General features: G+C 39.5%; 18 protein-coding genes and 2 non-coding genes across 20 annotated transcripts; 12 read left to right on the top strand and 8 right to left on the bottom strand.

The window, feature by feature from the left end:
- Positions 1 to 229: 229 nt before the first annotated feature.
- On the top strand, positions 230 to 1,423 carry BUD8 (Bud8p; the record flags this gene model as incomplete). Its single annotated transcript, XM_018133051.1, has 1 exon — positions 230 to 1,423. The coding sequence occupies one exon, from the start codon at positions 230 to 232 to the stop codon at positions 1,421 to 1,423; it is 1,194 nt and encodes a 397-aa protein (XP_017988823.1).
- A 293-nt stretch (positions 1,424 to 1,716) lies between these two features.
- On the top strand, positions 1,717 to 2,340 carry MTE1 (Mte1p; the record flags this gene model as incomplete). The annotated part of the gene is made up of 1 exon (XM_018133052.1): positions 1,717 to 2,340. The coding sequence occupies one exon, from the start codon at positions 1,717 to 1,719 to the stop codon at positions 2,338 to 2,340; it is 624 nt and encodes a 207-aa protein (XP_017988822.1).
- A 190-nt stretch (positions 2,341 to 2,530) lies between these two features.
- Positions 2,531 to 2,851, top strand: AW171_hschr63802 (Zn(II)2Cys6 transcription factor domain-containing protein; the record flags this gene model as incomplete). The annotated part of the gene is made up of 1 exon (XM_018133053.1): positions 2,531 to 2,851. The coding sequence occupies one exon, from the start codon at positions 2,531 to 2,533 to the stop codon at positions 2,849 to 2,851; it is 321 nt and encodes a 106-aa protein (XP_017988821.1).
- Positions 2,852 to 2,928: 77 nt separating this feature from the next.
- TAL1 (sedoheptulose-7-phosphate:D-glyceraldehyde-3-phosphate transaldolase TAL1) lies at positions 2,929 to 3,948 on the bottom strand (the record flags this gene model as incomplete). The annotated part of the gene is made up of 1 exon (XM_018133054.1): positions 2,929 to 3,948. The coding sequence occupies one exon, from the start codon at positions 3,946 to 3,948 to the stop codon at positions 2,929 to 2,931; it is 1,020 nt and encodes a 339-aa protein (XP_017988820.1).
- A 279-nt stretch (positions 3,949 to 4,227) lies between these two features.
- On the bottom strand, positions 4,228 to 5,448 carry ILV5 (ketol-acid reductoisomerase; the record flags this gene model as incomplete). Its single annotated transcript, XM_018133055.1, has 1 exon — positions 4,228 to 5,448. The coding sequence occupies one exon, from the start codon at positions 5,446 to 5,448 to the stop codon at positions 4,228 to 4,230; it is 1,221 nt and encodes a 406-aa protein (XP_017988819.1).
- A 533-nt stretch (positions 5,449 to 5,981) lies between these two features.
- On the top strand, positions 5,982 to 6,548 carry ATG33 (Atg33p; the record flags this gene model as incomplete). Its single annotated transcript, XM_018133056.1, has 1 exon — positions 5,982 to 6,548. One exon carries the CDS (start codon positions 5,982 to 5,984, stop codon positions 6,546 to 6,548), a length of 567 nt encoding a protein of 188 aa, XP_017988818.1.
- A 1,281-nt stretch (positions 6,549 to 7,829) lies between these two features.
- AW171_hschr63798 (HFL035Wp) lies at positions 7,830 to 8,489 on the bottom strand (the record flags this gene model as incomplete). Its single annotated transcript, XM_018133057.1, has 1 exon — positions 7,830 to 8,489. The coding sequence occupies one exon, from the start codon at positions 8,487 to 8,489 to the stop codon at positions 7,830 to 7,832; it is 660 nt and encodes a 219-aa protein (XP_017988817.1).
- Positions 8,490 to 9,091: 602 nt separating this feature from the next.
- AW171_hschr63797 (translation initiation factor 2A) lies at positions 9,092 to 10,996 on the top strand (the record flags this gene model as incomplete). The annotated part of the gene is made up of 1 exon (XM_018133058.1): positions 9,092 to 10,996. One exon carries the CDS (start codon positions 9,092 to 9,094, stop codon positions 10,994 to 10,996), a length of 1,905 nt encoding a protein of 634 aa, XP_017988816.1.
- A 789-nt stretch (positions 10,997 to 11,785) lies between these two features.
- Positions 11,786 to 12,352, bottom strand: FAR7 (Far7p; the record flags this gene model as incomplete). The annotated part of the gene is made up of 1 exon (XM_018133059.1): positions 11,786 to 12,352. The coding sequence occupies one exon, from the start codon at positions 12,350 to 12,352 to the stop codon at positions 11,786 to 11,788; it is 567 nt and encodes a 188-aa protein (XP_017988815.1).
- Positions 12,353 to 12,618: 266 nt separating this feature from the next.
- On the top strand, positions 12,619 to 14,553 carry REC8 (Rec8p; the record flags this gene model as incomplete). The annotated part of the gene is made up of 1 exon (XM_018133060.1): positions 12,619 to 14,553. One exon carries the CDS (start codon positions 12,619 to 12,621, stop codon positions 14,551 to 14,553), a length of 1,935 nt encoding a protein of 644 aa, XP_017988814.1.
- Positions 14,554 to 14,771: 218 nt separating this feature from the next.
- RSC4 (Rsc4p) lies at positions 14,772 to 16,430 on the bottom strand (the record flags this gene model as incomplete). The annotated part of the gene is made up of 1 exon (XM_018133061.1): positions 14,772 to 16,430. The coding sequence occupies one exon, from the start codon at positions 16,428 to 16,430 to the stop codon at positions 14,772 to 14,774; it is 1,659 nt and encodes a 552-aa protein (XP_017988813.1).
- A 190-nt stretch (positions 16,431 to 16,620) lies between these two features.
- On the bottom strand, positions 16,621 to 17,040 carry MEH1 (Meh1p; the record flags this gene model as incomplete). The annotated part of the gene is made up of 1 exon (XM_018133062.1): positions 16,621 to 17,040. One exon carries the CDS (start codon positions 17,038 to 17,040, stop codon positions 16,621 to 16,623), a length of 420 nt encoding a protein of 139 aa, XP_017988812.1.
- Positions 17,041 to 17,421: 381 nt separating this feature from the next.
- On the top strand, positions 17,422 to 18,171 carry MRPL13 (mitochondrial 54S ribosomal protein mL50 MRPL13; the record flags this gene model as incomplete). The annotated part of the gene is made up of 1 exon (XM_018133063.1): positions 17,422 to 18,171. The coding sequence occupies one exon, from the start codon at positions 17,422 to 17,424 to the stop codon at positions 18,169 to 18,171; it is 750 nt and encodes a 249-aa protein (XP_017988811.1).
- A 208-nt stretch (positions 18,172 to 18,379) lies between these two features.
- Positions 18,380 to 19,615, top strand: AW171_hschr63791 (uncharacterized protein; the record flags this gene model as incomplete). The annotated part of the gene is made up of 1 exon (XM_018133064.1): positions 18,380 to 19,615. One exon carries the CDS (start codon positions 18,380 to 18,382, stop codon positions 19,613 to 19,615), a length of 1,236 nt encoding a protein of 411 aa, XP_017988810.1.
- A 132-nt stretch (positions 19,616 to 19,747) lies between these two features.
- ECM9 (Ecm9p) lies at positions 19,748 to 20,833 on the top strand (the record flags this gene model as incomplete). The annotated part of the gene is made up of 1 exon (XM_018133065.1): positions 19,748 to 20,833. The coding sequence occupies one exon, from the start codon at positions 19,748 to 19,750 to the stop codon at positions 20,831 to 20,833; it is 1,086 nt and encodes a 361-aa protein (XP_017988809.1).
- A 182-nt stretch (positions 20,834 to 21,015) lies between these two features.
- On the bottom strand, positions 21,016 to 22,374 carry OSH6 (oxysterol-binding protein OSH6; the record flags this gene model as incomplete). The annotated part of the gene is made up of 1 exon (XM_018133066.1): positions 21,016 to 22,374. The coding sequence occupies one exon, from the start codon at positions 22,372 to 22,374 to the stop codon at positions 21,016 to 21,018; it is 1,359 nt and encodes a 452-aa protein (XP_017988808.1).
- An 897-nt stretch (positions 22,375 to 23,271) lies between these two features.
- On the top strand, positions 23,272 to 23,394 carry AW171_hschr63788. Its single transcript has 2 exons — positions 23,272 to 23,308; positions 23,360 to 23,394. It is a non-coding gene; the product is annotated as a tRNA-Gln (tRNA).
- Positions 23,395 to 23,624: 230 nt separating this feature from the next.
- AW171_hschr63787 lies at positions 23,625 to 23,695 on the top strand. The gene has a single exon. It is a non-coding gene; the product is annotated as a tRNA-Gly (tRNA).
- Positions 23,696 to 23,826: 131 nt separating this feature from the next.
- YIP5 (Yip5p) lies at positions 23,827 to 24,615 on the top strand (the record flags this gene model as incomplete). Its single annotated transcript, XM_018133067.1, has 1 exon — positions 23,827 to 24,615. One exon carries the CDS (start codon positions 23,827 to 23,829, stop codon positions 24,613 to 24,615), a length of 789 nt encoding a protein of 262 aa, XP_017988807.1.
- A 149-nt stretch (positions 24,616 to 24,764) lies between these two features.
- Positions 24,765 to 25,679, bottom strand: SUT1 (Sut1p; the record flags this gene model as incomplete). The annotated part of the gene is made up of 1 exon (XM_018133068.1): positions 24,765 to 25,679. The coding sequence occupies one exon, from the start codon at positions 25,677 to 25,679 to the stop codon at positions 24,765 to 24,767; it is 915 nt and encodes a 304-aa protein (XP_017988806.1).
- Positions 25,680 to 26,317: the final 638 nt, after the last annotated feature.

Raw genomic sequence — 26,317 nt, 5'->3', positions numbered from 1 at the left:
CACCCCATAGGAGTGTTCATCCATGAACTTGCATCCCAATTGAAAGTTAAAGCTAACTAGTACTCTGATCTAAATATAAGAAGTTTCAAGGAAGAAAAGTTTTTAAAGGTTAAGAACACAAAGACCATATTGGCTACATACGAAATCTAACTGTATTCGCTCTTTTATTCATTTATTCATCTAGATTTTATTTCGTTTGTTGCTGCTGAATATTGGTTTGGATTAACGTATGACAACGAATCGGGTTTTGTTGGGTCAACATAGTCCTAGTGATCTGCTGGATAGTTACTCGTCCTCGTCTACTACGGGATTACCAGATATAGACGATGATCTTGAAGCCGGTGATACAAAAAGAACAGATTCATACTTTAGTGAGTTATTTGATCCTATTAAACTGTCGAACAATTCAGAGCGGAATCGTGATACTCGAATTGACACAGATGCTGATACATTAACCAACACATCAACGAAACGAAGTTTGTTCTATGGGAGGCTAAATACTGTACGCTCTATTGCAAGTAAGAAGTTTACCGCTACTGTAGATGAGCAAGCCGCCCAAGAGGTGTTACATTCGGATCCCTCGACCAAGGACACCAACACAAGCAACCACACCCTCAGTACAAACGATTTACTTCAGGAAGATAAATCAGCAGCACGAAGGTTAAAAGAGCCAGTGACTATTAATAAATTGTCCGTTGGATCAGTCACTACGGATAGAGCCAACACAGAAATGACATCCGAAAAGGAAAAGATGCACGAAAGAGTACTGACTATGATGAAAAGGCCCTCCCTGCTTACAAGTTCTATGCTGTCATCAAGAAAATCTTCGAGGGTAGCGAGTGGCTCGGTAGATTATTCAATTTCAATTCCCTCCCTAAGGACAATGAGTGGTGCAGATAGGCGAAGGCTGAAAGAAAAATTACATGCTATAGATAATGAACAACCTGGCCAAAGCCCAAGATCCTTAACGCCTGAAATAGTACACAAAAGGCTCTCATCCTCAGCTGATATGCTGCTGGAAGAAGGCATCCAAATCAGTAAACTCCACGAACTGAAGAGGCCAATTGTTGATTTGGAAAAGAACTCTTCTGTACGTTCGTTTGACGGATCCGATACCAAACGTGAAGAATCCATTACTGACGTGTATTGCATTCCAGCGATAATACTTCTTTTTTTTGCAGGCCTATTTGTGCCAGCAATATTTTTTATGATAGCAGGCGGTAGATATTCAGGTGTATCTGATTTCTCTCTTGCCAGCCTTGTTCTTAACACAAAATATCGACCAAAATCAGCTCAGCGCCATTCTGGGTACGCCAAACTACGCTGGTTTCGAATTATGGCCCTGATTGTAGGCTTATTAGAAACTTTGGCGTTGATGGCAGTGATTGCCATCGTCCTTGGCCTACATTTGTTAGGGCGGTAGATATGATTCCTACAGTATTTGAGACTGCTCAAAGCCACGAAGTGAATGGCCCCGAAATCGAACGAGCAATTCCCAATATGACTGTATTAATATCCTGATTTATGTAATTTAATAATCTAATGACTGTTTTAATTTACCTTTTGAGACGAATGTTTAAGATAGCGAGCTTTTTAGCTATTAAATATGTTTTTCAATTATCGCTACTAAATATTAGCTAAATATTTGCTAAATAGCCTATTAAATATGTTGTTCTAATTAATTGCTATAATTTATCCTTTACAACTGACGCAAATATGCTCAATGAAAACTTACCGTCTCAAGTAATTGAATATCAATGCCAATATACAGACCAACTGCTTAAGAAACGCAAGACTTGGCATGATGGGAAACTCAAGTTTTTCCGGCTAACGAATAAATTCCAACTATTTGACGAAGAGGGAGTTATGTTAAGCAGTGATTTCGTAACCAACAGCAAGAAAATCGCAAATATATGTGATGAAGAAGGCTTTGGTGTTGTAGAGCACCATATTTTCTCTTCCTACCTTGTCATAATTGAACAAGTTCAATGCGAATATACTAAGGAAATTAATCTTCATCAAGACAAGAATACCAATGTAAGTCGGCGACAAGTACTAAAATCAACACATACCAAGCAAAAAGCTACTGATATTACACGACATAGTCTCTCATTACAATTAAACAAACCGTTTAAGCCTCCAAAGCTTAAGAATGTTATAAGCATCATTTCCACCTCCGCGCCATATTCACAGCCGGAACTACCGTCGACAAGTACAATGGTTACATCCGATAACTCCTCAAGCATGGCTCATTCACAACCCTGCTATAGGCGAGTTTCATTAGATAACCGTGTGAGATCCATAAAGAGAACTATTATCCATGAACCAATAGTACTTTAGAAGCTAGTCCGCTTTTATTATACCTATCTCAACATCTGGACATACACGATTCTGAATCATTTCCGATGAACAATCAAATACCAATTTAACATATATAAAATATACAACTTCAAACCCGACACCAAAACAGTAATCAAAATACAATACACACCACACGCTAGTGTTATTTCCATTATCAGAGTATGCAGCGATGTCTGAAGACGAAACTTACAATACAATAAATTCCAGCAGTCATGCATCATGGAAAATGACAAAACCTCTGCGCTCTTGCGTTAGATGTCGGCGCAACAAGACTAAGTGTAACTCGGCTGCAACGCGACCAGAACCATGTAGTTCTTGCGCAAAGAAAGGTGTTACCTGCGAACTGGAATATGTTATCCCTCCACAACGTTCTAAAGAACTTCGTTCATTATATGAGAATGTGGAGTATGTCCGCTCAAAGCTGGAAAAGCTCACTGATTCATGCGGACAGCTGCTAAACTATTGCAGGGCTAGTGTCGATACGGCTTGAGTATAACAATATTCGTAATATATCTAAATATATATATATATATATATATATATATAACTTATTTATACGCAGATAAACTATGCATCTGAGTTACGGAGCTTGGCGCCAACCAACTCATATAAAGTGACAATATCCGCGGAGAACTTACGAATACCCTCTGAAAGTTTTTCAGTAGCCATTGCGTCATCGTTTAAGTGAAGTCTAAAGTTAGATTCATCATTTAGGTAAGACACTTTCTCGTCACCCTTAGCAGCGGCAGACTCTGGGTCCAAAATGCGAGGAACAGGTTCAACGGAAGTGATGAGTTCGTCCAACAAAGCAGGAGAAATTGTCAAAAAGTCAACTCCAGCCAATGCGCGAATCTCTCCGGTATTACGGAAGGATGCACCCATAACAATAGTCTTGTAACCGTGTTTCTTGTAGTAGTTGTAAATACGCTTTACGGATATGACACCTGGGTCAGTCTCGGCCGTGTAGGTTTCCCCAGTTGAAGCCTTGTACCAGTCAAGAATACGTCCCACAAATGGTGAGATCAAGGTCACGTTTGCCTCTGCTGCGGCAACAGCCTGAACAAAAGAGAATAAAAGGGTCAAGTTAACATGGATGTCATGTTTACTTTCTAACTCCTTAGCTGCTTGAATACCTTCCCAAGTAGAGGCAATTTTGATCAGCACACGTTCACGTGAAATACCTTCTTTTTCGTAGAGCTCGATGATTTCCAAAGCCTTCTTAACAGTAGCGTCCTTGTCAAAAGATAGACGGGCATCAACTTCTGTGGAAACTCTACCAGGCACAACATTTAGGATTGCTCTACCAAATTCAACTAGTAATTTATCGATAGCAGCTTCCGTTTGCTGTTCTATACTACCGCCCTTTTCCTTTGCGTAAGCAATTGCGTTTTCAATCAACTGCTTGTAATCATCTTTCTTGGCAGCAGCTAAAATCAATGATGGGTTTGTCGTAGCATCTTGAGGAGTAAATCTAGCAATTGATTCGAAATCGCCAGTATCAGCGACAACAACTGTATTTGTTGCTTTTAGTTGTTCTAAAGAGTTCCCTTCCGGGACCTTTACCTTCTTTTGCATTGGTTCTGTCATGTTAAAATTTATGTTCTTAAGTTTGATTAAGGTCGTTGTGTTAATATATCAGAAATGTAAGGTGCAGTAAAGCTTTTCTGCTATTTGGGTTGGGAGTTTCAACGTGGCGTTGTTTGCTTTAACCGAACCAACAAAAAATTACTCACTGACTCACGTGCTAATGATTACTAACTTCACACAGCAACTCGTTAAAATAGATGAGCAAAACATCTTCTTGGCAATCTAAGCTTTTAACAATATATACGTTCTATGTATTCACTATGCTCTGTTGCTTTACTCTCAGTTGTTCTCAGGTCTTAGTTTGCGCACCTCCTTACCTACTTTCCAGATTTCTAGATTTCTAATGGTATCAAGCTCAGATTCTAGTTTTTGTCTGTAGTCTGGCTGAGAATTGTATTCTAGAGCACGTTTCGTTTCTGATCCATTCTTAGTTGATGCATAAAGATCTTGGAAAACTGGTTTCAACGCATCCTTGAAAATTGGGTACCAATCAAGGGCACCTCTTCTAGCAGTTGTGGAACATGCGTCATACATGTAGTCCATGCCGCGCTGTCCTATGAGTGGATAGAGTGACTGCGTGGCCTCTTCTACAGTCTCGTTGAAGGCCTCGGAAGGTGAGTGACCATTTTCACGTAAAACCTCGTACTGAGCAAGGAACATACCGTGAATGGCACCCATTAGACAACCACGTTCACCGTAAAGGTCTGAAAGGACTTCTTTCTCGAAGGTTGTTGGGTAAACGTAACCGGAACCGATAGCCACGGCAAGAGCTTGTGCTTTCTCGTGTGCGTTACCTGTAGCGTCGTTCCAGACAGCGTATGAGGAGTTAATTCCTCTACCCTCTTTAAATAAGCTGCGCACGGTACGACCAGAACCCTTTGGAGCTACAAGGATAACGTCGATGTTTGTTGGAGGAGCTACGTGAGTAAGATCCTTGAACACTGGAGAAAACCCATGTGAGAAGTACAAGGTCTTGCCCTCTGTTAGCAATGGTTGTAGTTTTGGCCAGGTCTCAGACTGAGCTGCGTCCGAAAGAAGATTCATAACAATCGTTCCACGCTTGGCTGCATCTTCGACCTCAAATAGATTTTTACCAGGGACCCATCCGTCCTCAATTGCTGCCTTCCATGAAGCACCGTCCTTACGCACACCAACGATCACATTTAAGCCATTGTCCCGCAAATTCAAGCCCTGGCCATGGCCTTGAGAACCGTACCCAATCAACGCCAAAGTATCATTCTTAAAATATTCCCTCAATTTCTCAATAGGCCAATCAGCACGTTCATAAACAGGCTCAGTAGTGCCACCGAAGCTAATTTGCTTCAAGCCTCTCTTGCTAACCAAAGGAGCTCTTACTGCCAAATTCCTTAGAGCAGAAGTAGATCCCGTCGCTAATGCTTCCATTCCCACAACACCACGGGTAGCAGACGATGCAAGCGTACGCCTGCTTGCAACACTACGAGTCACAGCTGCTAAACGTCTTCCAGAAACCCTAAACATTCTTGACTATATTTGAATAAATAAAACAATAATACCTTAAGCAGTATACTTGTTGTCGGCTGATCAGGTTATCACTATTGCACAAAAATATTCACCTTTTAAATAATTGTTTCGCATTTATACTGATCGCCCGGTAAGACGATTAACAATCAACGTGAGTCACAAGATATTACAACTGTGACGGAACGCTAAAAACTACACAGTTTTCACCTGTCGGTTGAATCATAGTTATTTACATGCTACAGGCACTAAGTAAATAGATGGTACTTGCAGCAGTCCGGTTACGGTCTACAACATATAAGATTTAAGCTCCTATAACTGAGGGGGCTGCGGTAGATAATTGCAATTGCCGTACATGACTCATATCCGGGTAATCTTTTCTAGTGAGGGTAACGACGTACTCTGTTACCCGGTTTTGGGGCGGATGGCTTTTACGGACAACGATCATTTGAATCTGTAAAATATCGCCCTCCCGACCTCAACGATACTACTAAAAGCGAAGAGTTATTGAGCTGTGTAAGACTAGAATAGCAATGAGTGTATGTTTGGTTATTACGAAGAGTGTTGCAACGGCAACATTAGGTATTTACACAGGTATGGTTGTCACAAGAAACTTACTCCAAACCGAGGAAGAAAGTACAAACAAAGAAAACAACTGTCTATACAGTCTTACTAGTAAAGCGTTGGCTACTGTTTCTACAGTTTTTTTTGGAATGTCATATTTTAAAGCGCCACAGCAATGGAAACACCCGTACTTACTATATTGTTTCTTGGGTATCCCTCTGACGTTGATACTTGGATCGTTTGGGAGGGGGGCTTTATCGTGCGATAGCTGTAATAAAGTAAGGAAATACGTTGGAAGTTTGCGCAGAGTTGTAGCAGATGGTAGCTCTTTAGATAGTGGTGAGCTGTCGAACGAAACCAGTATGAGTGAGGATCATGATGATATCATATCTGAAGACAGCATAGTGGATTTGGGGGATGATGCATCAGCCAAGACCGAAATAGTCAGCAAAGGTTTTGCCGGTTATGCAGCGGCGGCAGCGGCAATCGTAGTGTTTACTGCTAATGTGGTAGGCTGTATAGGCGAGACTTTGTGAGGAGACATCCGACGATGCTTTTCGTGATAAGGATACATAAGGTATATGTTTAATGTGCTATTCAATTTTCTTTGATAACCTGTGGGTTAAGCTAAGTTTGTTTTATTTTTATAGGCATTGGTAACTCGTTTGAAATGTAAGCTGGATATGAGAGTCGAAGGGTAATTGAGTGGTTTTACGTCACTTGTTACCTAAAAGCTCTATTTAGAAGGCTGCCGGTGTTAGCGGGAAAAGGACCCTTTTTTTTGGTAAGCAATATTCTATTGAGTCTGTAATTCCCACACCATAAAAAACTATGGTGGCTGGTTTGCCTATGGTTAATTTGTTTGGCGGTAAAAGGTGACGGGCTCGCTTAATCGTCTCTAAATGCGGTTTCTAAAAGGTTCTATCGGTCGTAGTCATTCCAACCATGTTTGAGGTAATGTTTGTGAGTTTATCCAGAAATATTTTGAAGGAACTTTACTACAAGGTTGGGACTTCGGAAGTCTTGATTAGATGTAACTAGATAAGTCGAGCAAAATTGCCTCTGTAAAAGGAACGATCACTAATTCGAATAATAATAAGATGAACAAATTCTAGAATTCCCCGAAAAGTTTATTGGTGTATTATATGGCATCGGTTAAGAGGAATTCCGGGGCCAAGAGCTCTTTCAATTGCATCGCGTTGCTCACCGTTTTCAGCGTTCAAATCTTTGCGACTTAAATTGGTGCCAAGGTTACGTATGTATTGCCCATTAATCCTTTGGATAAGAAAGCGTCCCCACTCTAGCACAAAGATTATTTTGCATTCTCGCGCTCTTGTAAAGCAGCTAAAGGTGTGTTCTGGTAGTAAATTGCCTTTTCCAGAATACAATCAATGCCATTTCAACTAATATCTAAAAATCAATAGGTACAATATGTCATTGAAGTAAGGTGCCATATATTTGTAACTCCTATGTTGCGGCGGGGCGTCGCTACATCGAATATTTAAGCTTTATCGGTACTAGTTAGCATATTGAGAGCGATATCATATACAATAACCCGGGTTGCGCATGCCTTTGCTTACATCAAACAAGATATTACAGATTCCTTCTATCGAGATTCTGCAGGCTAATAATGAATTCACATGTAAATGAGGCAATGCCACAGTTTCGTCGTCAATGTTCAATTTTTCATAAACCGATGCGTTCCGGATACTATTATTTATTATCGTTAGTTATGTTGTTTTTAACTAGAATTGTAGTCTTTCTGATATTTACATGATAGTCTTTTAACTATGTATATGAGATGGAATGTCTCAAGCTTAGATAGCAAATGCTTTGGCGCCTCCCTTATTTGATTGTTCTTGTCCTTCTTCGGTAAGTTGAACCTCATCGATAGTATGGCACGTGATGCGTTCATTATTCTCACACAATTCAAACACAAATAGGCCACTCACGACGTGGTTATTAAGTTTAGTGTGCTTTTTTAAGCCCTGAAGCCACTTTTCGTTATGACGCATGCCTAATCGCAACAGGAATTCTTCAACACTTGTACTGTTCCATTTTTCACTGCCTGATAAAGGCGTCTCTTCCTGCTTCTCGCCTACTGTTGGTTGCTGCACAGTTTCCCACCTCATTTTTATCAATCTTTGATCCTTATCCACTTCCATGCTCTGTATCTCCAGTATACAAGGCTGTCTTATAACAAAAGTATTCATTGCAACCTGCATCATCTTCCAGGCTGCTTTATAATGACTAATACCCGAAGCTTCTGGAATATAGGGTCTCGTTAGCGGCATAACTCGCAATTTTACATTTTCATGGAGTTTCGAATTATCTATGCATTCAGTAAGCAACCTCGGCGTCTTTTCCTTTAAGTATGTTACCATGTCGCCAAGGTTAGCATGTTGACCACCATTAGCACACAAATATCTACGAGTACAAAATCTAATAGACTCGCCTATATTCACCATGCGTGCCATCTTAAATTTCTAGGTTCAAAAATACTCTTTCTATTTAACGTAAACCTTATTGCTCAGGTGACAAGTTTAATGCTCGCATTCCAAATTATAAAAACCCCTTAGTACCTGTCAGTGCTAGTTGTTATGAGTGGTGTTTGGGTTTTCATTTAAAAGAACAATTAATCACTTAACCGCTCAACGATTTGCCTGAAGCTTGAAGTTAAGTTTCTACAAGTTTGAGTTTGTAGCTCTGACACTATAACTAGAGTTCGTTTTTTCCTTGGTGGTTTGTACTTCTCTTAATGACGGTGCTCTGGGAGTGGTGTAGCAGCTTTACTCACAAGGTAGATCCAGGCGTTGTTGGTGACAGACGTCTAGTTTCTGCCGTGAACCGGTCTACTACCTGACCTCGTTGTCATATCCTACGACGTGAAAAAGAAAAGCTTCAGATTCCGATTGGCTAAAGGTTTTTTGGCTGAATATATATTCGCCTTCATTACAATATTAACAAACGCTACTACCTTTCAAGAGCCGCAGTTGACTTCACCTGTTAATAGATTTACTCTAATCAAGGTAGACTACTCCCGTTCTTTCAAACTTTATAGTTCATCTTTCAGTTGTTGATGTCGTTTCAATTGTTAGCGAAGACGCCTACTGGACCAAACATATTTGAAGGTTATCCATCATTTGGCAAAGTAAATATTACGGAGTGTCCAAGTGGCTTTAAAACTTTAAGAGTATCACCATGTGGAAGATTCTTGGCTCTCTCTACTGATGCGGGTGTCACTGTATATAAAGGTGAGGAATTTCAGACAATTTTGCTCGAACTGGACATCAAAGACGTGTATGACTTAGAGTTTTCTCCAGGTGGTTCATATTTATCTACGTGGCAAAGACCTCACATTGATAATGAATCTTACCAAAACGTTAAAATTTGGTACTTAAATCAGGATGAGCCTTCAGCGGAAGAACCTATGTATGAATATCAGGCTAAGACGCAAAACTCATGGTCGCTGCAATTCTCAAAGTTGGACAATTTTGCGATCAGGAGGTTTGGAAAGGAGTTGAGAATTATTAAATTGAGTCATCCAGCTACCCATTTTGACTTTGATGCTCCTTTCGCGACATTGGTGCCGGATGGACAAATTTCGACGTATATGATTTCGCCTGCTGAGCATCCAACGATCTGTACTTTCTCACCAGAAAAGGGAGGTAAGCCGGCACAGTTGACTATTTACCCAATTATAGAAGGTAATATTCAAAAGAAAATAGCCACTAAGACATTCTTTAAAGCGGACTCATGTCAATTGAAATGGAATGAGCTTGGGAATGCGGTATTATGCTTGGCTATTACCGATTTCGATGCGTCGAATCAATCCTACTATGGGGAGAATACCCTGTATTTGTTATCCTTCCAGGGTGTTAACGGTGCTCTAGGTGGTGAGTCGGTTAGGGTGTCCCTGGGAAAGGAAGGACCTATTCATGATTTCACATGGTCTCCAACTTCCAGGCAATTCGGTGTTATATATGGATTCATGCCAGCAAAGATCACTTTCTTTGACTTAAAAGGTAATGCTGTTCATACCTTGACTGAACAACGCAAAAACACGATGATTTATTCCCCTAGCGGCCGTTATATCTTAATTGCAGGTTTCGGGAATTTACAAGGTGCAGTTGAAATTTTGGATCGTCATGAGAGATTCAAATGCATTGCAAAGTTTGATGCAGCTAATACTTCTATCTGTAAGTGGTCTCCAGGTGGTGAGTTCATTTTAACTGCCACTACCTCTCCTAGATTGAGAGTCGACAATGGGATGAAGGTTTGGCACATAAGTGGCAAGCTCTGTTTTGTTAGTGAGTACACTGAGCTTTTGGAAGCATCATGGAGGAATATTTGTCCTTTCAAATGCAAGAATCCAGATTCCCACGTAATCTCGGCTTGGGACTCAACGAAAGTAATTGATTCGCCTGCTTTAAAGGACCCAGTTTTATCATCATCTCAATTGGAGGTACATTCAAGTGTTGCGGAGTACAGCTCGAAATCCAAGAGAATGAATAATAACAGCAGTTCTTCAAAGCCTGTTGGAGCTTACAGGCCTCCGCATGCTAGAAGAGCCGCTGCAACTGGTGTATCTGTTCCAGGCGCCTCTCCAAAGAATACTGTTCCTGGTATGAGCATGAAGCCTGCTAAGGGTGTTGTACCTGGTATGGCACCAAAGGAATCGAAATCCGCTGCCAAGAACAGAAAGAAGAGAGAAAACTCCAAGAAAACTAATGGTGTGGATTCTGAAGGTAGTACTAATGGTCGTAGCAATGGCAACAGTCCGGAACCAAGTGATTCTAAAGTAAACAAGGAAACTTCTCCAGAAGAGAAAAAGATACGTTCTCTTTTGAAGAAGTTGAGAGCCATTGAAACCTTGAAGCAAAGACAAGCCGTCGGTGACAAATTAGAAGATACCCAAATCCTAAAGATCCAAACCGAGGAGAAAGTGTTACAAGAATTGGAGGCCCTTGGTTGGAAACCATAGTAAGGTGAACTTCTGTTACAATGAAGGATGAACGAATCTAGAAATTTCAAAAACAGAAATAAACTAACACACAATAGTTGCGGGGAAGGAAAAATCGAGCCTTATCCGGTATTTTTCCCCCAGTATGCTTTTATAGCCTGTTTTGCATTCACTCAATCATCTCTAACTAATAATTCTTCTATATCTTCAGCATGTTCAAAGTTAATATATAGTAGTTTCCATTCATTGTATATGGAAACGCCTTTACATATTACCTAAGCACTTGAGTATTGTATTTAGATCGTTTACAGTAAGCCCTATACCTGATGAAGACCGATATTTTGAGTTCGAATATTAACACCGCTAGTCACACATTTTAGCACGCGAAAGATATGGAGGAATGGAATCGACACAATGAAGAAGCAAACGGGTAAATGTTACATTCATCGCTATTGCACTAAAACTGTTCACCTTCATCCCTATCGAGCTTTTATAACAATTGACAATAAGAATTGTTTAAATATTTCTAAATTTATTGGAGATATTAGGATGGAATTGTTGCCTAAATACAGCTAGCTGCCTTGAAGAGAAAAGTCTCTTTAAATCTAGCCACCAAGATATTAAACTTGAGATGTTAAATTGCCGCTGTGATGAAAGTAATATTACTGAGACGTCACGATTAAATAATTCCCTATCTTAATAGCGCTTATTAACTTGCACTAGTCCTTAATTACCAATAGTTAAGCACTCTCTTCCCGATTGTATTATTGTAAAAAAAATTATTGCGTAATTTGTGATTCCTACTGGGCTTCATTCTAGCCTCAAAATAGATTGGTATGCTCGAGATATATCAATTAATTCTTGTAGACTAGTAATGTTATCCAAATACGCACTAAACTCTTGGTCTTCCACTTCGCATACACGTTGATTGAAGATTTTTCGACACTTTTCAACCAGCTGTATATGATAGTTAAACACATCATCTCTCAGCATTTTAACTACCATACTTAATGAATCCTCGTGGAATCGTAATAAATGTACGGTTTCCTCATTAGACTTGGTTTTTTGTGTTAAAAGGTCTGTAAGCTTCTTATTGTGCTCTTTAAGAGCGTCTATATTATCCACTGGTCCATTCTTTCCACACTCAATTCCTCGTTGTTTCAAAAATAGTTCTGACACTCGAAGATCCTTTTTAAAAGCTTTAGTCTCTTCTTCTTCGTTAGATTTACGAGCCAAAGTATCTATCTGTCTAATAAGATTTCTGGTTTCCTGTTTCCTTGCTTGCAAAACCCCAGAAAGTTTTTGAGAGAGTTCATATAACTTTTGTAAGTTTTCTGTTTGGGGGTTCATAAATATCACATGAGGTTCCTGCTCCATCTTAATACCATCTGGTGACCCCTGTTGATGATCTTCTTTGTCAGTTTGTCCTGTCTGTTCGAGTAGTTCAAGGTCACATATGGATAGCTTAAAGATGTAGTGTAATATGATGAAGTAAGCATTCATTTACGTTCAAGGTGATTTCCTAATGTGGTAATAAGTAGTAATTCAGCAGATGGGCGGCTAATTAAGAGACGAAAAGATCCTCACTCTCGCCCCCGTTAATAGATACTAAGAGTTGCATAAAGCCAGTTGAGCAGATAATAATGGGTTTGTATCCACCGGCGTTGTTGTATCGTGAGGGTGCAGATGGTAATGTTCATTCCGGTATAAGTATTGCATGGTTATTGTCAAATTTTGGAGCATCTGCGACGTTAACGTCAGTGGCGTCAAATTCTGGTATTGGTGGGTCAAGATGTAAAAAGAAGGATATAGTTAGTGTATCAATCCCTGAAACTTGTAAAGCAATTTTGGATAACGGTTCTGAGATTCCTTTAAAATTTAGTTCAAATTTACTCTATGGTGTTACAGTATGTTACTCTAAAAAGACGGACTTCATCTTGTCAGATGTTGTGCAAATTAAAGGACAGCTGCAAAGAAAACTATTTGGGTTAGAAAGTGAATGGAAGCATACTCGCAATGCTATTGTTGAGGGCCATCGTGAGGAGAGTGTTCTAGAGCGAGAGTTGTTAAGCGACGATCCGTGTTTTGATATTAATCAGTGGGCGAACATAAAATTGGAGTTGGAAGAAAAAACCAACGATGTCAGGCAGGCTGAATTAAAGAAACTTGACTTTTTACAGGAAGTAAACAACGATGATGAGACGTTTATGCATGCTGGTTCTGGTGTGCAGGACCGTTTAGGCACTCTAGAAGATGACTTTGGCACAATTGATATGGACTTGAATTTTGACATTGACGATTTGGTCAGTCAGGATGGAAATCGTCGAGAGTTGGAGGCGCATGACGTATCCAGTGAACCAAATTTTGAATTAAATTTCAATGATCCGGTCGACAAGGACGTTGAACAGCTGCCCGATATGATGGAAGGATCGTTATTGCAAGAAGAATTTCCTCCATCGGCGGCTAAGAGGCCTTTAAGCGCTGAAGTTTCTATTGAAAAAGAAAATCCAGGATCTGAAGAGGAAATCCAGATTGACATTGAGCCGCCAATGAAGAAAAGGACCAACTGTCTAAGCAATCATGTTTTAGGCAGGATAGTTCGGGATGAAACCATTGGACTGTCTACAGATGTTCTTAGATCGAACTTTAGTGGGTACGTTGAAATGATGGCTACGCAAAATAGCAAAAATATGGGTGCCCCAAAGCCAAGTGATCATGGAATACAGTCATGGAAAGAATTATTGGATTTGAAGGATATGCCTGCGTTCTTATCATCTTCCTATGATGGCCTATTTGAAGCAGAGGAATACGGAAGCAAGTTAACGTACGTAGAGAGGGGTAGGGCACTTACGCAATCATCGGTGGCTTCCTCGCGCTCGAGCAGTGACATGAGTACTGAACAAGGCCGTAGGGTGGGTCCTAATTTTGATTTAAAGAGAAGATCAAGTAATAGTGACTCACAGTCTCATTTGCTACCAGTATTTTTAGAGGACGAACCGTTGCCAGGGGATTACCATTTTGGTGCAGATGACGGTTACCAAAATCAAGATTTCATGACTGCAAACCTGCTACCGTCAAGCATTGGGCGTGTAGCTAGCAGACATGCAACTGCAGATTCTGGGGAACATGTTGAGATTCTGAGGTTAACTGTAAATGGACAAGCAAGGACCGCAACTCGCAGAGGATCCGGTACAGAATCTTCACAACCAAGCGATGTTGCATATGAGGAATCATCTTTGGGGTCAGAGTTTTCCGCAGCCCCAGATGCCATCCTGGATGCGCAAACGAAGAAATTTTATGATTACATTAAAGAGAGAGCAGACTTCGTTGGAAAAACAACCAGATCACACCCACCATTTCACAAAAAGTTGTTGTTTGAAGACTTAATTCCAAGCAATATATCTCAGAATGTTGCAAGCAATCCATACAATTTTAAACCAGTTAGCAAGCGAATTGCCGCCACTGCATTTCTTTCGATGTTAAATCTAGCATCCAAAGAAATGATTGAGATTGAGACTTTTGATTTAGAGGACAAGTGCCAGGTAATGAAAGGAGATGATATTGTGGTCTACTGCTGAACTGTTGCGAAGCTGTTCATATAAATTTGCAGTTTAAGTTTCCTCAGAGTTCAAACTAAGATTCTAATATAATATGACTTTTTTTAGAGCCTTTAAAATCATAGCTATTATTTTCATTACGATATACTGACATTTTCTATAAAAAGAGCTGTTTAAATGATACAAGCGAAACGTTAGGTTCGAAAGAAAACTTATTGAATCCAGTGCAAATTAGTTCATCAAGGAAGGATACTTATCCAAATTTTAAACCTCTCTGTCTTTTTCTGATCCAAGTCTTGCACTGAAAAATCCAGGCAATTTAGTCCTTCTGATAACCTCACGTCATAACGAGGCTTTGTTTCATTGTTCTCCATGCTCAATGTAGGCGTAGGATTAACTTTCTCTTTATTAACCATAAATACCGCTGGTGTTTGTTCTGATATTTTTGTATTCAGGTTTACCCTAAAAGTGATTGCTGTTTGGATTGGAGGCAGGGTTAATACAAACTTATTATTGTTGTCTTTCAGATCTTTACCGTCAAAATAATAATCTACCCAATTCTGAGTTATGGATGGAAGAGTTCCTTGTAATGGCCTAGAAGCTTGTTCATAGATTGCAGTAGAAGAAGATAACTGAATATTGTCGATAAGTACATATGGTTCCGGTTTTTCATCTTCCTTTGCTAGAAGTAATTCAGTATTACTTTGGTAACTACTAGTCTTCAAAACATTAAATTTTGGTACATCAGTAGAAACCATTTCTTCCGTTTTAGCATTTTTACCTTTTTCTTCGGACTTGCTTGGGCCCAATAAATAATCACTGGGTAGCAACGCGCGATTGTAACCATTACCTAGTCCTTCGTAATGATTAAAATCATAGTCATCATTGTCATCTTCATCGCTTCCATTCTCCTCATCATGTCCAGCATTTGCCAGATATTGTTCATACTCAATTTTGTCGTATTCTAACTTGATTTCACCGCGCTCGCTGCTATCTTTCAACTCCGGAAAGAAACTGTCTGACATGAGATGTTGAAAGGTCTTCAACAACTTCTCTGCATCTTGGTAAATTAAAGCTTCCGGTTCATTAAAGACCTGCGCATTCTGGAAAAGAAGTTGCACATCAACGTAAAAGTCGTATATTTTAGAGTAGTATCCCAACTGCAAGTTGCTTTTTATCATTGTCAGAGACATTGGCTTATGAATAACCTCATAGTAGTCTGGAAATTCCTCTTGATTAACAAGTTCTAAAAATGGCTCGCTTAGCTTAATACTATCGTCTAAATTGTCAGTTGGGTTACCTAGGACTTTGGCCACCTTTTTCTCGGTGGATTCAAGCAGCATATCCAGATGTTTCAAAAGTCTCTCTTTGACCTGATCATTTATCAAGTAATTTCTTGTTATATTCTTAGCCTTCAGAACCTCATTTTTAACATAATTCACAGCCTGCATGGAGTTCTTCACTATTAGCGAATCAGGGTCATTATACGCAAAACAATTCTTTCTAATCAGTTCAACGTCCAACAAAAACTGTTTTTCCCCATCCTTATACTCATAGTCACGATTCTTAATCTCATTGATAGAAATTGGCTGCTCAATTTTGTAGAAGTAACCAGGATGGAATTTTCTACTAGGAAGTTTAATGAAGTCCTTGAAAATCGGCTTATATGCCTCGACCAAATCATCCAAAGTATATGTTATGTACAAATTTAACTTGGGGATTGACCAGTCTTCATCTTTGAATAATTCCTCCTCTTGATCTATAGGATTCCTATTATCGACTATAGGAAGAGGCTCCTGGCTTCGAGGTTGCTTACCGGCAACATATCTTCTAGTGGGAGAAGTTTGCTCTGCAACGTTTTCAACCGCTTCCGAAATTTTTCTCTTCCTTGGAGGCATATTCTTTTGCCTATCTGAATGGCGAAGAGTTTTATTAAGGACGACACTTCGTAGTTAATTCGTAACGATACTCTGCGTTGATCAAATAAGTTCAAACTAAGGCATTCAAGAAAGCTTTCTAATGAAGAGCTAATGGTTCGTTATTAGTGATATATATTACCCTTTATATACTTGAATTATTATACTTATATTATAACTTTACTATTAAGGGTTCATCATTCGTGACAATGAGTTCCTTATCCAACTCTTGAAATAGATCTTTGTGTAGTTTCCCAACCTTCTTTCGAAGTTCATGTGGGACTTTACTGGAATCTAAGGTGTTAAAACGACCGTCTACGGTATTTTTGGAATCTTGTTCTTCTAAGTCCTGACTCTGTACAACGATACCACTATTACTAATCATACTAATATCTATAAGCTTGTCATTGGTATTATTAACAATTTCTGTAAGTTCCTGCTCACGTTGAAGCAACTGCTGCTGCAGCTCCTGTTCTAGGGCATGTCTGTCTTCTATGGTGCTTCGTATTGAATTATAGCCCAATTGGTTTTCTAACAACGGATCCTGTTCTCCTTCATATTCATCCGAAAAGCAACTAAACAAGATTCCCATGGTATATTAGCTATCTTTATTGACTTGCGCATTTGACGACTGTATGTCATAAGTGTTGGAGATGCAAGTGCCTCTTTTATGGTGACTTTTGTACTAGTCCGGGTAATGATAATAAAATAACAGCCCATATCACATGACCAAAAATAAATTTCGAAAGAAGTATCATTAGGTGTGTGTATTGAATTTACGGCGTTTAAGAGTGGTCTCAGGAGTTTTAAGTTGTTGTTATTGTGGGTATCTCTGTCTAATAATTTGGTTTCGCTCGACATGTAAAAAATTTTATATAGAATATACAGATAGTAACTTCGAAATATCAATCTCCGATATAAAAAGGCAGCTAAAGAATAAAAGCTTCTGTGTACTCTAGAATCCACTTCAAAAATGCTAGCTCGCCAGTGTTTACTGCTGTATTCGAAAAGATCTCTGCATGCTGCTCCTCCAGCTAAGAATATTCTATCATGGCTGAGAAGCAGGAAAGATGGTAAAGAAAAAACTCCCGCCAAAGATACCAAAGCTTTGATCAAGGAGATTGAAAGTGGGGAAACTGCTTTCTCAGCATCTAAGCAATCTGTGGTGACACTTGCTTTGGACGAATCCGATTTTATTGGTGTAGATGTGGAGGCTGAGAATGAAAGGCGTTATAAGGAGATGGTCCAATCAAGTAAATTGAACATATGGCTACAACCCAAAAAAGTGGCGTCCGTTGAACAGCTAAAAGAACTTGTAATTAGTTCGTTCAATGATGCGTCTAACGTCAAGGTTTCTTCCATTGATGACCCGCTACTTACTGAAAATTTCACTGACTTGGTTTGCAAATTCAAATTCATAAAACAGCTGCAGGCCAAGACAGGTTATATGATCCCAGACGAGAAAATAACCAGGCTTTTGAGCCCCGTAAGCTTTTTACAGTGGTATGATGCTGAAGTCCTCTCAGGAAAGCTTTTGGGCTACAATGAAGCGGAACCAAATGCTATAGATCTCTCTAAAAAGGAGTTTCCACCTAATGTTTTCATAACACCACTCATTAAAAAGCGTGAGATGATGAACAATATGGACCAAATCTTAAGTGAAGTGGAAGCTTTGGAGAAGGAGAAGGCTGTCTCAGCCATTTCTAATGCAATCCGGTCGTAATCGGCTGGAAACTATTTAGATAATCATGGGGAGGTTATTAAGATCCAGACGTGTATATATAAGTAAAAATATCAACAATAGATATACTTACTATCCTTCTTACGATGTCATTTCTTGACGACTTTGGTTAACTTTATCATCATTCACGAAGATAATAATACCTAGAAGAGCTCGGCGGCAAAGTTAACCTTCACCACCAAGAGTCCACATGTTCAAGAAACCGATAGTCAAGAGGGTAATAGTAATGTGGAGCTTTTCTATTCCAATAATATTCGGACTCTTCACCATTGTGAGCTTCACGGAATGCCAGTTGGACGTCAGCATCATAAATTGCCCCTCCATCATTGATCAAATAGCAGATATGAAAATAGATCTTTCGAGTTGCTCGGAGGAATTAACCAACTGTCTAATGCAGACGTTAGCAGATATATCAACTCCCTGTGCTAATTGCATGGTTGTTTCTGAAGAACATAAAGAGGATTCAGTATGCGTTTGTGTCCAATGCCTCTTGAATTTATTATCTACAAGATGTTCCATCGCGTACTGTTCAGATCTAGCGGTGAGCCAGAAATTACAGGTTTTAAATAAACCATTAGAAGAATTAAACTACCAGGTTAAATTGCTGACCAATAAGGATATGAAAGAAGTTGTATACCTCCCTAACTCTAGCGATGTGACACACCGAGGTATTTTCCCTCAAGAACATAAATTGTTAGTAGAAGAATTGATGGCCTTACTAAGCCAGTACGAAGAAAAGGTGGAAAATGTCAAAAGCACATACCTAATTACAAGTGAGCATACCTCTGAGAATGTAGGTGCAAACTCGGAGCTGGAAACAGCAATTGACCCAGAAATAACTGGGAAGTCTCCTGAGGAGAAGCACACGATTAGAGATAGAATATTCAAAGATGAAACGCAGCCTACTACGGCCTTCGACAGTGAATTAGAACCTTTCAAAGGTCTATCCTCTTCGGGTGTTGTTACTTCAAACATCGCAGCGGAAGTGGTACAGGGAATTCCAGGAGTCCCGGAAAATAGCTTCGGTCACTATGGTACAGAGGTCGCTGATGATAGGACGGTGGATGACCAGTCAGATATTCATAAACCAGTGAATACTTCCCCAGTGTTCATGTCGAAATCTAACTCTGTAGATGGTGGAAAAGCCGTCTTTGTATCCATATTTGCAGCAACGTTAGCACTAATTGGAATATTCGCCATAACAAACACGTCTACATATGTTAAAAACTCTCGAGGGGGCTCTCAGGATAGTTTGGTTAGTATATCAAATAGCTTTTTCTCAGGATTTAAGGAGCCTGAATTTAAGGACTTTTCTGACAGTGAAATAGAAAGCGAGCTTCTGACTTCTTTAGCAATTCCAATACCATACCCAGGAGAGACAGCCAGCTCACTTGCAACCAAAATTCATCTTGCGCATCTAAGTTAAAGGCATCTTACTTTTAGTCCATTATTAAATTGAGGATGCGGTAATGAAAATTGAATTTCAGATTTTAAGGTCCATACGTCTTTTATTTATAAAATATACAATATTGCTACTTATCATAGAGAACCTAGGTATATGACTTTCAAGTTAACAGAGCTATTGTACCAAAATATAGTCTTGGAAGATCACAAAGAAGTGAGGCTCAGGGTCTATGCTGATCAAGTTGGCTGTCCACCGATTATGGTGGATTCTGGCACTTCGCACATAGAGGTTATATGCTTTAAGAAAACATTCCTAAAAATATTCACCGAATGCCATAGTAAACTTACGGAGCTGCTGGATCATAACTCTAATCTAGAACTTGATGTTTATTTAGGTACTATAGGTTTATTATTCACAACGTTTGAAAATCGTACAATATTGAACCTGCATGAATCATTGTTTCTGGACATGGTAAACTCAATTGATGGCGATAAAAGCCTGAGGAAAGAAATTCGGCTTGTAGAAGCACTTTTAAGTTCTAACTTAAGCAAACTAAACAAATCTTCCTCGTTATGGTTATGGTATAAGAAACTGGTGGTGCTTCAAAGAGAGAAGAACTTCAACTCCGAAATCCAAGTAGTGAAAACTTGCCTGGCATCAGCAGAGTTACATCCTTCAAACTATTACTCTTGGAATATGTTACGCTGGTATTGTGACATTGTGCGTGAAGAAAATAATAGGGATCACATATTTCACAATATTAGGAAGTTTGCATTTAGTCATTTGAAGGATATATCTGCATGGGAAATGTTATCACATTTCTACTTAGGAAACTGGGATTATAACGCTTCTGAGTACAGAAGGTTGGCGGTTAGATTTAATATACATCACTGTGATAAACTCGGTATTCAGGGTGAAGGTGAAGACATTACTTGTAAAATTTCCACTCTAATTACAACACTGGCTGACTACATTGACCTTTGTGAAGTTTCAGAATGGCCTCCATATTTGACTCTATATAAATTGATTTCAATTACAAAGCCGCAATCCTTTGAATACCTTAAAAAATGGGAAGCCCAAGTTCAACCATACCCTAACTCAGAAGGTCGAAATAACCACGTAAATGACATTTTACGTTTAAGTAAGGACAAGCATATGGATGTAAAAAAGAAGTTCCTTAAAAAGGTTGCCAATATTTATGAAGTTGAAATGGGTTATACTAGCACTGCTAATGATTAAAATTAATATATATCAATTGCAGATGGATGTGGTGAATATATAGTCGACTATCAACTTTGGATAATTCTTGTGAACGATCTTTAGAGGAGGAGGAGAAGGAAATCCCCTTTATCCAAAACAGCAAGAGCGGTATCAATATTAATGCAAAGGATCTTCCACTAATTTTATTCTTCGGTCACTGTTCAAAGAGCCTGCCCTTTCTGTAGCTCGTGCTTCTCATAGGCGGGTATGCCAAACTTTTCTGTAAACTTTTGACCAGGTAAAATTGGGGCAATTTCCAAAATGGACCTAATCTGGGCTTCGTGGTCTCTACCAACTGGAATATTTTTGTAAATATAGAACTCTAAATCTTCACCCGGCTTGGAAGGCCTAAACAATTTGGGGTGAAATTCTACGCCCTCCTCGATCCTCTTTTTAGCTAACGTTCGTTGGTGGTTCTCAATTAAAAATTTCTCATCAGTAGCCACCTTATGATCACGCAAAGACAATGCATCTGTGACTTTTTTCCATAACCTTCTGGATTCCAACGCACCTTGTTCTTCCAGTGGACGAACTTGCGGCTTGAGCGGAGTATCACGATGGACATCAATGAAAACTGTTGGAGCACAATGCTTAGTCCTTAAGTCTTTAATATACATTATATCATTCCATTTACCGGTTATTTCATAGTAGCTTTTCCCTTTGTAATCTTTTATCACACCCTCAATAGCATCATATGTTCCTGAAATAAACCCTTTCGTTTTAAACTCAATATCTACTTGGTACTTTGGGCCCTTGATTATCATGTGGTCGCCTAGTTCAAGCCTCATCTTTCCAAATAGTATACCACGGGCATACATATTCGGTTGGGTAAGGGTATATCTTTCTGGCTTACCAGTTTCTGGGTCAATTATATCCAAAAACTGCAAAACAGACAACCCCTCCATGATTGCAGCTGTTGAATTACCTAGAAATTTAGATCTTGGTATAGTCATACCATCAACTCGAATATTTGATTCCGGTATCATATAGAAATAAGACGACTTAGGCGGGTGGTGGCTGGTTTGTTCCGCAATATAAAACGCCTGTTGCTTATTAGGCAAGTCCCAATATGCGGTGAAAAACTCACCAAGAACAGGATTCAATGGCTTCTTAACAGCTTTAGGAGCAATATGCCAACCGGCCAAATACCACCTTACAACTTTAACAAACCTCTGCAACTCTTCCAACTCGGCATGCGCATCCAGAATATATTCCGGACACTGTAACTGATTAGTTATCCTTTCAAGCATTGATTTCTTCTCAAGAATAAATGTTGGTAACGTGATCCTCGTTAAATCAGAACCGGGTTTCAATTGTGATATAATACTTAGGAGTATATTTTGACCAGATTCATCATTCTCATCAATATCATCGGTATCAAGCGCCTGGCCTTGAGAACAGGTTCTCACCGAAGGATTAACATTACTGCCAGCACTTCCATTGGCTTCACTATAAGTACTAACATTAGGACTGTGATTGCCGTGGTTGGCAAAAGATTTCAGGGCCTTAGATATAACCATATGCAAATACAAGAAAAATTTTATAGTCAATTAAAGGAATGGCTATTGTCACAATTCCACGTATTTGTAGGTTATGAACTGAATGGTATGTTTAGCTCTGTTTAATCTCCAAAGAACGCAGCTATGTATAAATAACCAAATATTGTATTCTGTATTGTTTTTTCGCAATAAAGATGTCAAATGGCAAAACCACCTAAATTTCAAACTTGGAAAATAATACTTTCAAAGTATTAGAATACGGTTTAATACTTATAAAATAACAACTGGTCTATAAAATTTAATCTAGGCTTACTATATTATCTATGGAAACTTTTCCAGCTTTATTTCTTAGATTGCAATATTTTTTGCATTATCTTTGTATGGACTGCAAGGGCTGTAAGGACTTATGTATTGCATTTTATGTTGGAGTTATTAGCAGTTTAGCAGTTAAAAAGAAAGTTAATTACGTACGGAAATTGTGAGGTAAGGTTTAGGGATAGGTATACATATTCTAGACCCTGTAACCTGCAACCATATTTAGGGATACTTTTTAACTTTTAATGTTAAATAATAAAGTTTCAAAGATTAACAGGGAAAGATTGCGGCAGAATGGAAACGACTTTCACGTGTAACTGGTAAAATTGAACATCCCCAATTTCATAGCGACAGATGCTTACACATGCTTTCTGGGAGCAGACTGATCAACATGTTGACGACAGAATCACCTCCACGTGACCTGAGGATGGCGTACTGGTGGAGTATGAGTAAAAGGTAGATAAAAAGATTTCCTCCGTACAAGAGTTATAGGAGTGTGTTTATGTGGTACTTCTTGTATATGTGTTAGCGGCTGTTTTCCCGGTAAGAACGTTTCGTCTGTGAAGTACCCGTCTGTTGTATTTTACAGCAAGTAATTCGAGGGGTTGCGTAGTGTAGAGGTTATCACCGTGGATTCTGAGGATTATCTTCCAGCTCCACTTCCTTATCTGAGGAGGTGCGGAGTAGAACATTCCACTAACCTCGGTTCGAATCCGAGCGTGACCAATTTTTTAATTGTTTCCATGTTTTAATTTTCCCTCATAGGGGGATTTTTTTTTTTGAAAGCGGTTCCAATGCTACCAGATTATCAACTGGATAATGTTATCTTTAAAATTCCGCTATTTCCTGCGATACTTAATTTACGTCACGATTTGCTTGAAGAAGATCAATTGCTGAATGTTAGATAATGAAGACTAAATCGGCAAATCCAATAGTCCTTCCAACAAATCACGTCAGCGCAAGTGGTTTAGTGGTAAAATCCAACTTTGCCATAGTTGGGCCCCCGGTTCGATTCCGGGCTTGCGCATATTTTTGTCACACTTCTGTTAACACGGGGAGTGTTATCTTGCAGATGGTAATTGGAACATACTTTTTTGAGTATCAATGTATGAGATCGGAAGACTGTGGTAATTACAGTTTGGCAGGTCGGTTACAAGGATGTCAGGTGGGAAATATAAGCCGTTGGATAAACCAGCGGATAAGTCATTGGATAGCGATAACGTGCTTTTTTCCATGGACGATGACAATATCAGTATCAATCAAGAAATAGATACAAGCCCGGTAGATGTTAATGTTCGACAGAAACAGCCTTCCGAACCTGCAAGGGGCCTTTTCAATACTATCGCACCTTATTACCAGGTAGGAGATGATCAATTGTATCATCAAGTTGTTTCTGGCCTCAGCTTAAAGAAGGTTAAGAATTTAGAGGCAGGACCTAACACGAATATTGAGATATACTCCACGTTTTGGATTATAATGACAGGTGTGCTATCGCTATACGTTTCGTACTGTGGCAAGAATTTACTAACGGAGTTCATCAATGGTAGGAGAATTACTGATCAGAAAGGAAACTACGGAGTTTTAATCAGCATGTTATGGTTGTTGAGCATTTACGTGGTTCTTATACCTGTCTGTTTGAAGATGTTTGTAACGTACGTCTTTAACCAGGTGATTGGGGGACTAGAGCTCATTCAGTGGTATGGATTAAGCTGCATCGTTTGGATTCCTATCTCCATTCTTAGTATAATGACCGCATTTCTCCCCGGCAATTGGGCCGCTGTGCTAGAATGGATACTTGTGGCACTAGGTGGAGCTTACGGATGTGGTATTATTTTCGCGCAGATACAAGAGGATTTAAATGAGATACCTCAAAAGAAGGTGATCTCACTGATAGTAGTAGCATTACACACCTTATTCGTCTTGATCATTAAATTTGCTATTTTCTAGCTATCGCCGTTGTTCTATATGTACAGCGGTATACTTCATTATAGAAGCAGTAACTGATTAGGGTTTTCATTAAACCCGATTGTTTCCTTACTGAACTGCCTTGGACGATAACCTACATACATATACAAATATGTATATGTATAAAAATATTATACCTGGTAACCACATTTTCTATAATCCTCTATGTTAAAATGTTCAATAGAACTTCTTTTACCAAATTTCATGCATAAGTTAGTAAAAACATTGATATCTGCCCGAGTAAATCCCTTACTAAATGAACAGACACAGTTTTTCCGTTTGGAGCATGATGTGCATGGTTTAAAGGCTATTAGTTTATCAATATGTTTTAATAGTAGCAATTCCTTAGTCAAAAGTGCTTTTCTAATGTCCTTAGGTATCTGGGTGAATGTCTCCCTGCTCAAATCGGAAACACTCACTTGGGAATGCAATTGATTGCTATATGACCTTGTTACGCTCGGATCTTGAAAAAGAATTGTTATCGTCGCATCGCATTTGATTTTTTTCGAGCGACATATGTCACAGCTTGGCCCTGTACGCTGTCTCTTATATTTTGATGCAGTTATTACCGTTGGTTCCTGATTAATAGATGATGGAGACGATGCAGTCAAGTGTGATTGGTCCTGAGGCACAGCTAGTTGAGCACTTTCTGGCAATGGTGGGGACACAGATTTAGCAGTGCCGGATTCAGGAGATCGAGGAGTGCTATAGGACGCCTCATAATGCAATGTAGTACTATCTGCAGTGATCGGAGTCAGCGTGTTCACTTTTTCCGATGCTGTATCTAGCGAGGAAGGCGCATGCGTTTGTGTCGTTTGCTCCATTCGCGGAAGATGCACTGGCAGCAGCTGTTGCGGTAGTAGCTGCTGTCGCGAGTAGTAAATGTCACCGTTACAATTATCGCCTTGTACCTCATATCCATGGTGCGGGAACTCTTCGGCCGCGTTTTGCTGGCGAGCCTCAAAATGTATCACAGAAGGAAGCAGTAGCAGCGCCGGCAGCGACTTATCCGCATGATTATTGTTAATGGCAATACTCGAAAACATCGCTCCATGCAGGTTATTTACGGCTTAATACAGGGCTTTTTTTCCTTTTGAGATCCACAGTATACACATACAGCCTCTCGAACACAAATCTTCAATAAAAAGAAGATCAACTACCCTCGGCAATATATAGATAGCTTCCTACTTCTAAACAATATTTAAGCCCAATTCAGCCCAGCAATACCTCTGTTCCGGTGTGTGTAAATTCATCTATCGTAAAGGAAATAAAAAAGAAATCCTTTGAATTACTCGAAAACTCAGGCACACCAGCCTACTACAATCCTGGAGTTTCATCGGATTTCGGGAACTCCCCTCACTCGACGGACTCGACCGCTGAAACAATCGGTCCTCAGTGGAGGGCGCATCTCTTTCGTGCTTTTATCGGCGGGATCGGAAATCTCTCCGAATTGATGGAAAAATTAACATCGCGGCACACGTAAATAGATTCCGCGAACGCGTTACTCTGTGTTCCGTACGTATATTTTTAAATATCTTTGTCCGCGCTGCCTCAATGGGAAATTGACAAAAATAAATTGGGTTCAGGTGACGGGCTTTTCTCTAGTCCGCGTTCCGCACTCAAAGGATTATGTGGGCGTATCTCTCCGTATAAAAAAGAAACTTACTATGAGTCGGAAGCAATC

The sequence above is a fragment of the Eremothecium sinecaudum genome, chromosome VI (assembly GCF_001548555.1).
Source record: "Eremothecium sinecaudum strain ATCC 58844 chromosome VI, complete sequence".
NCBI classification, from domain to species: domain Eukaryota; kingdom Fungi; phylum Ascomycota; class Saccharomycetes; order Saccharomycetales; family Saccharomycetaceae; genus Eremothecium; species Eremothecium sinecaudum.
This window is presented reverse-complemented; position numbering and strand designations above follow the sequence as displayed.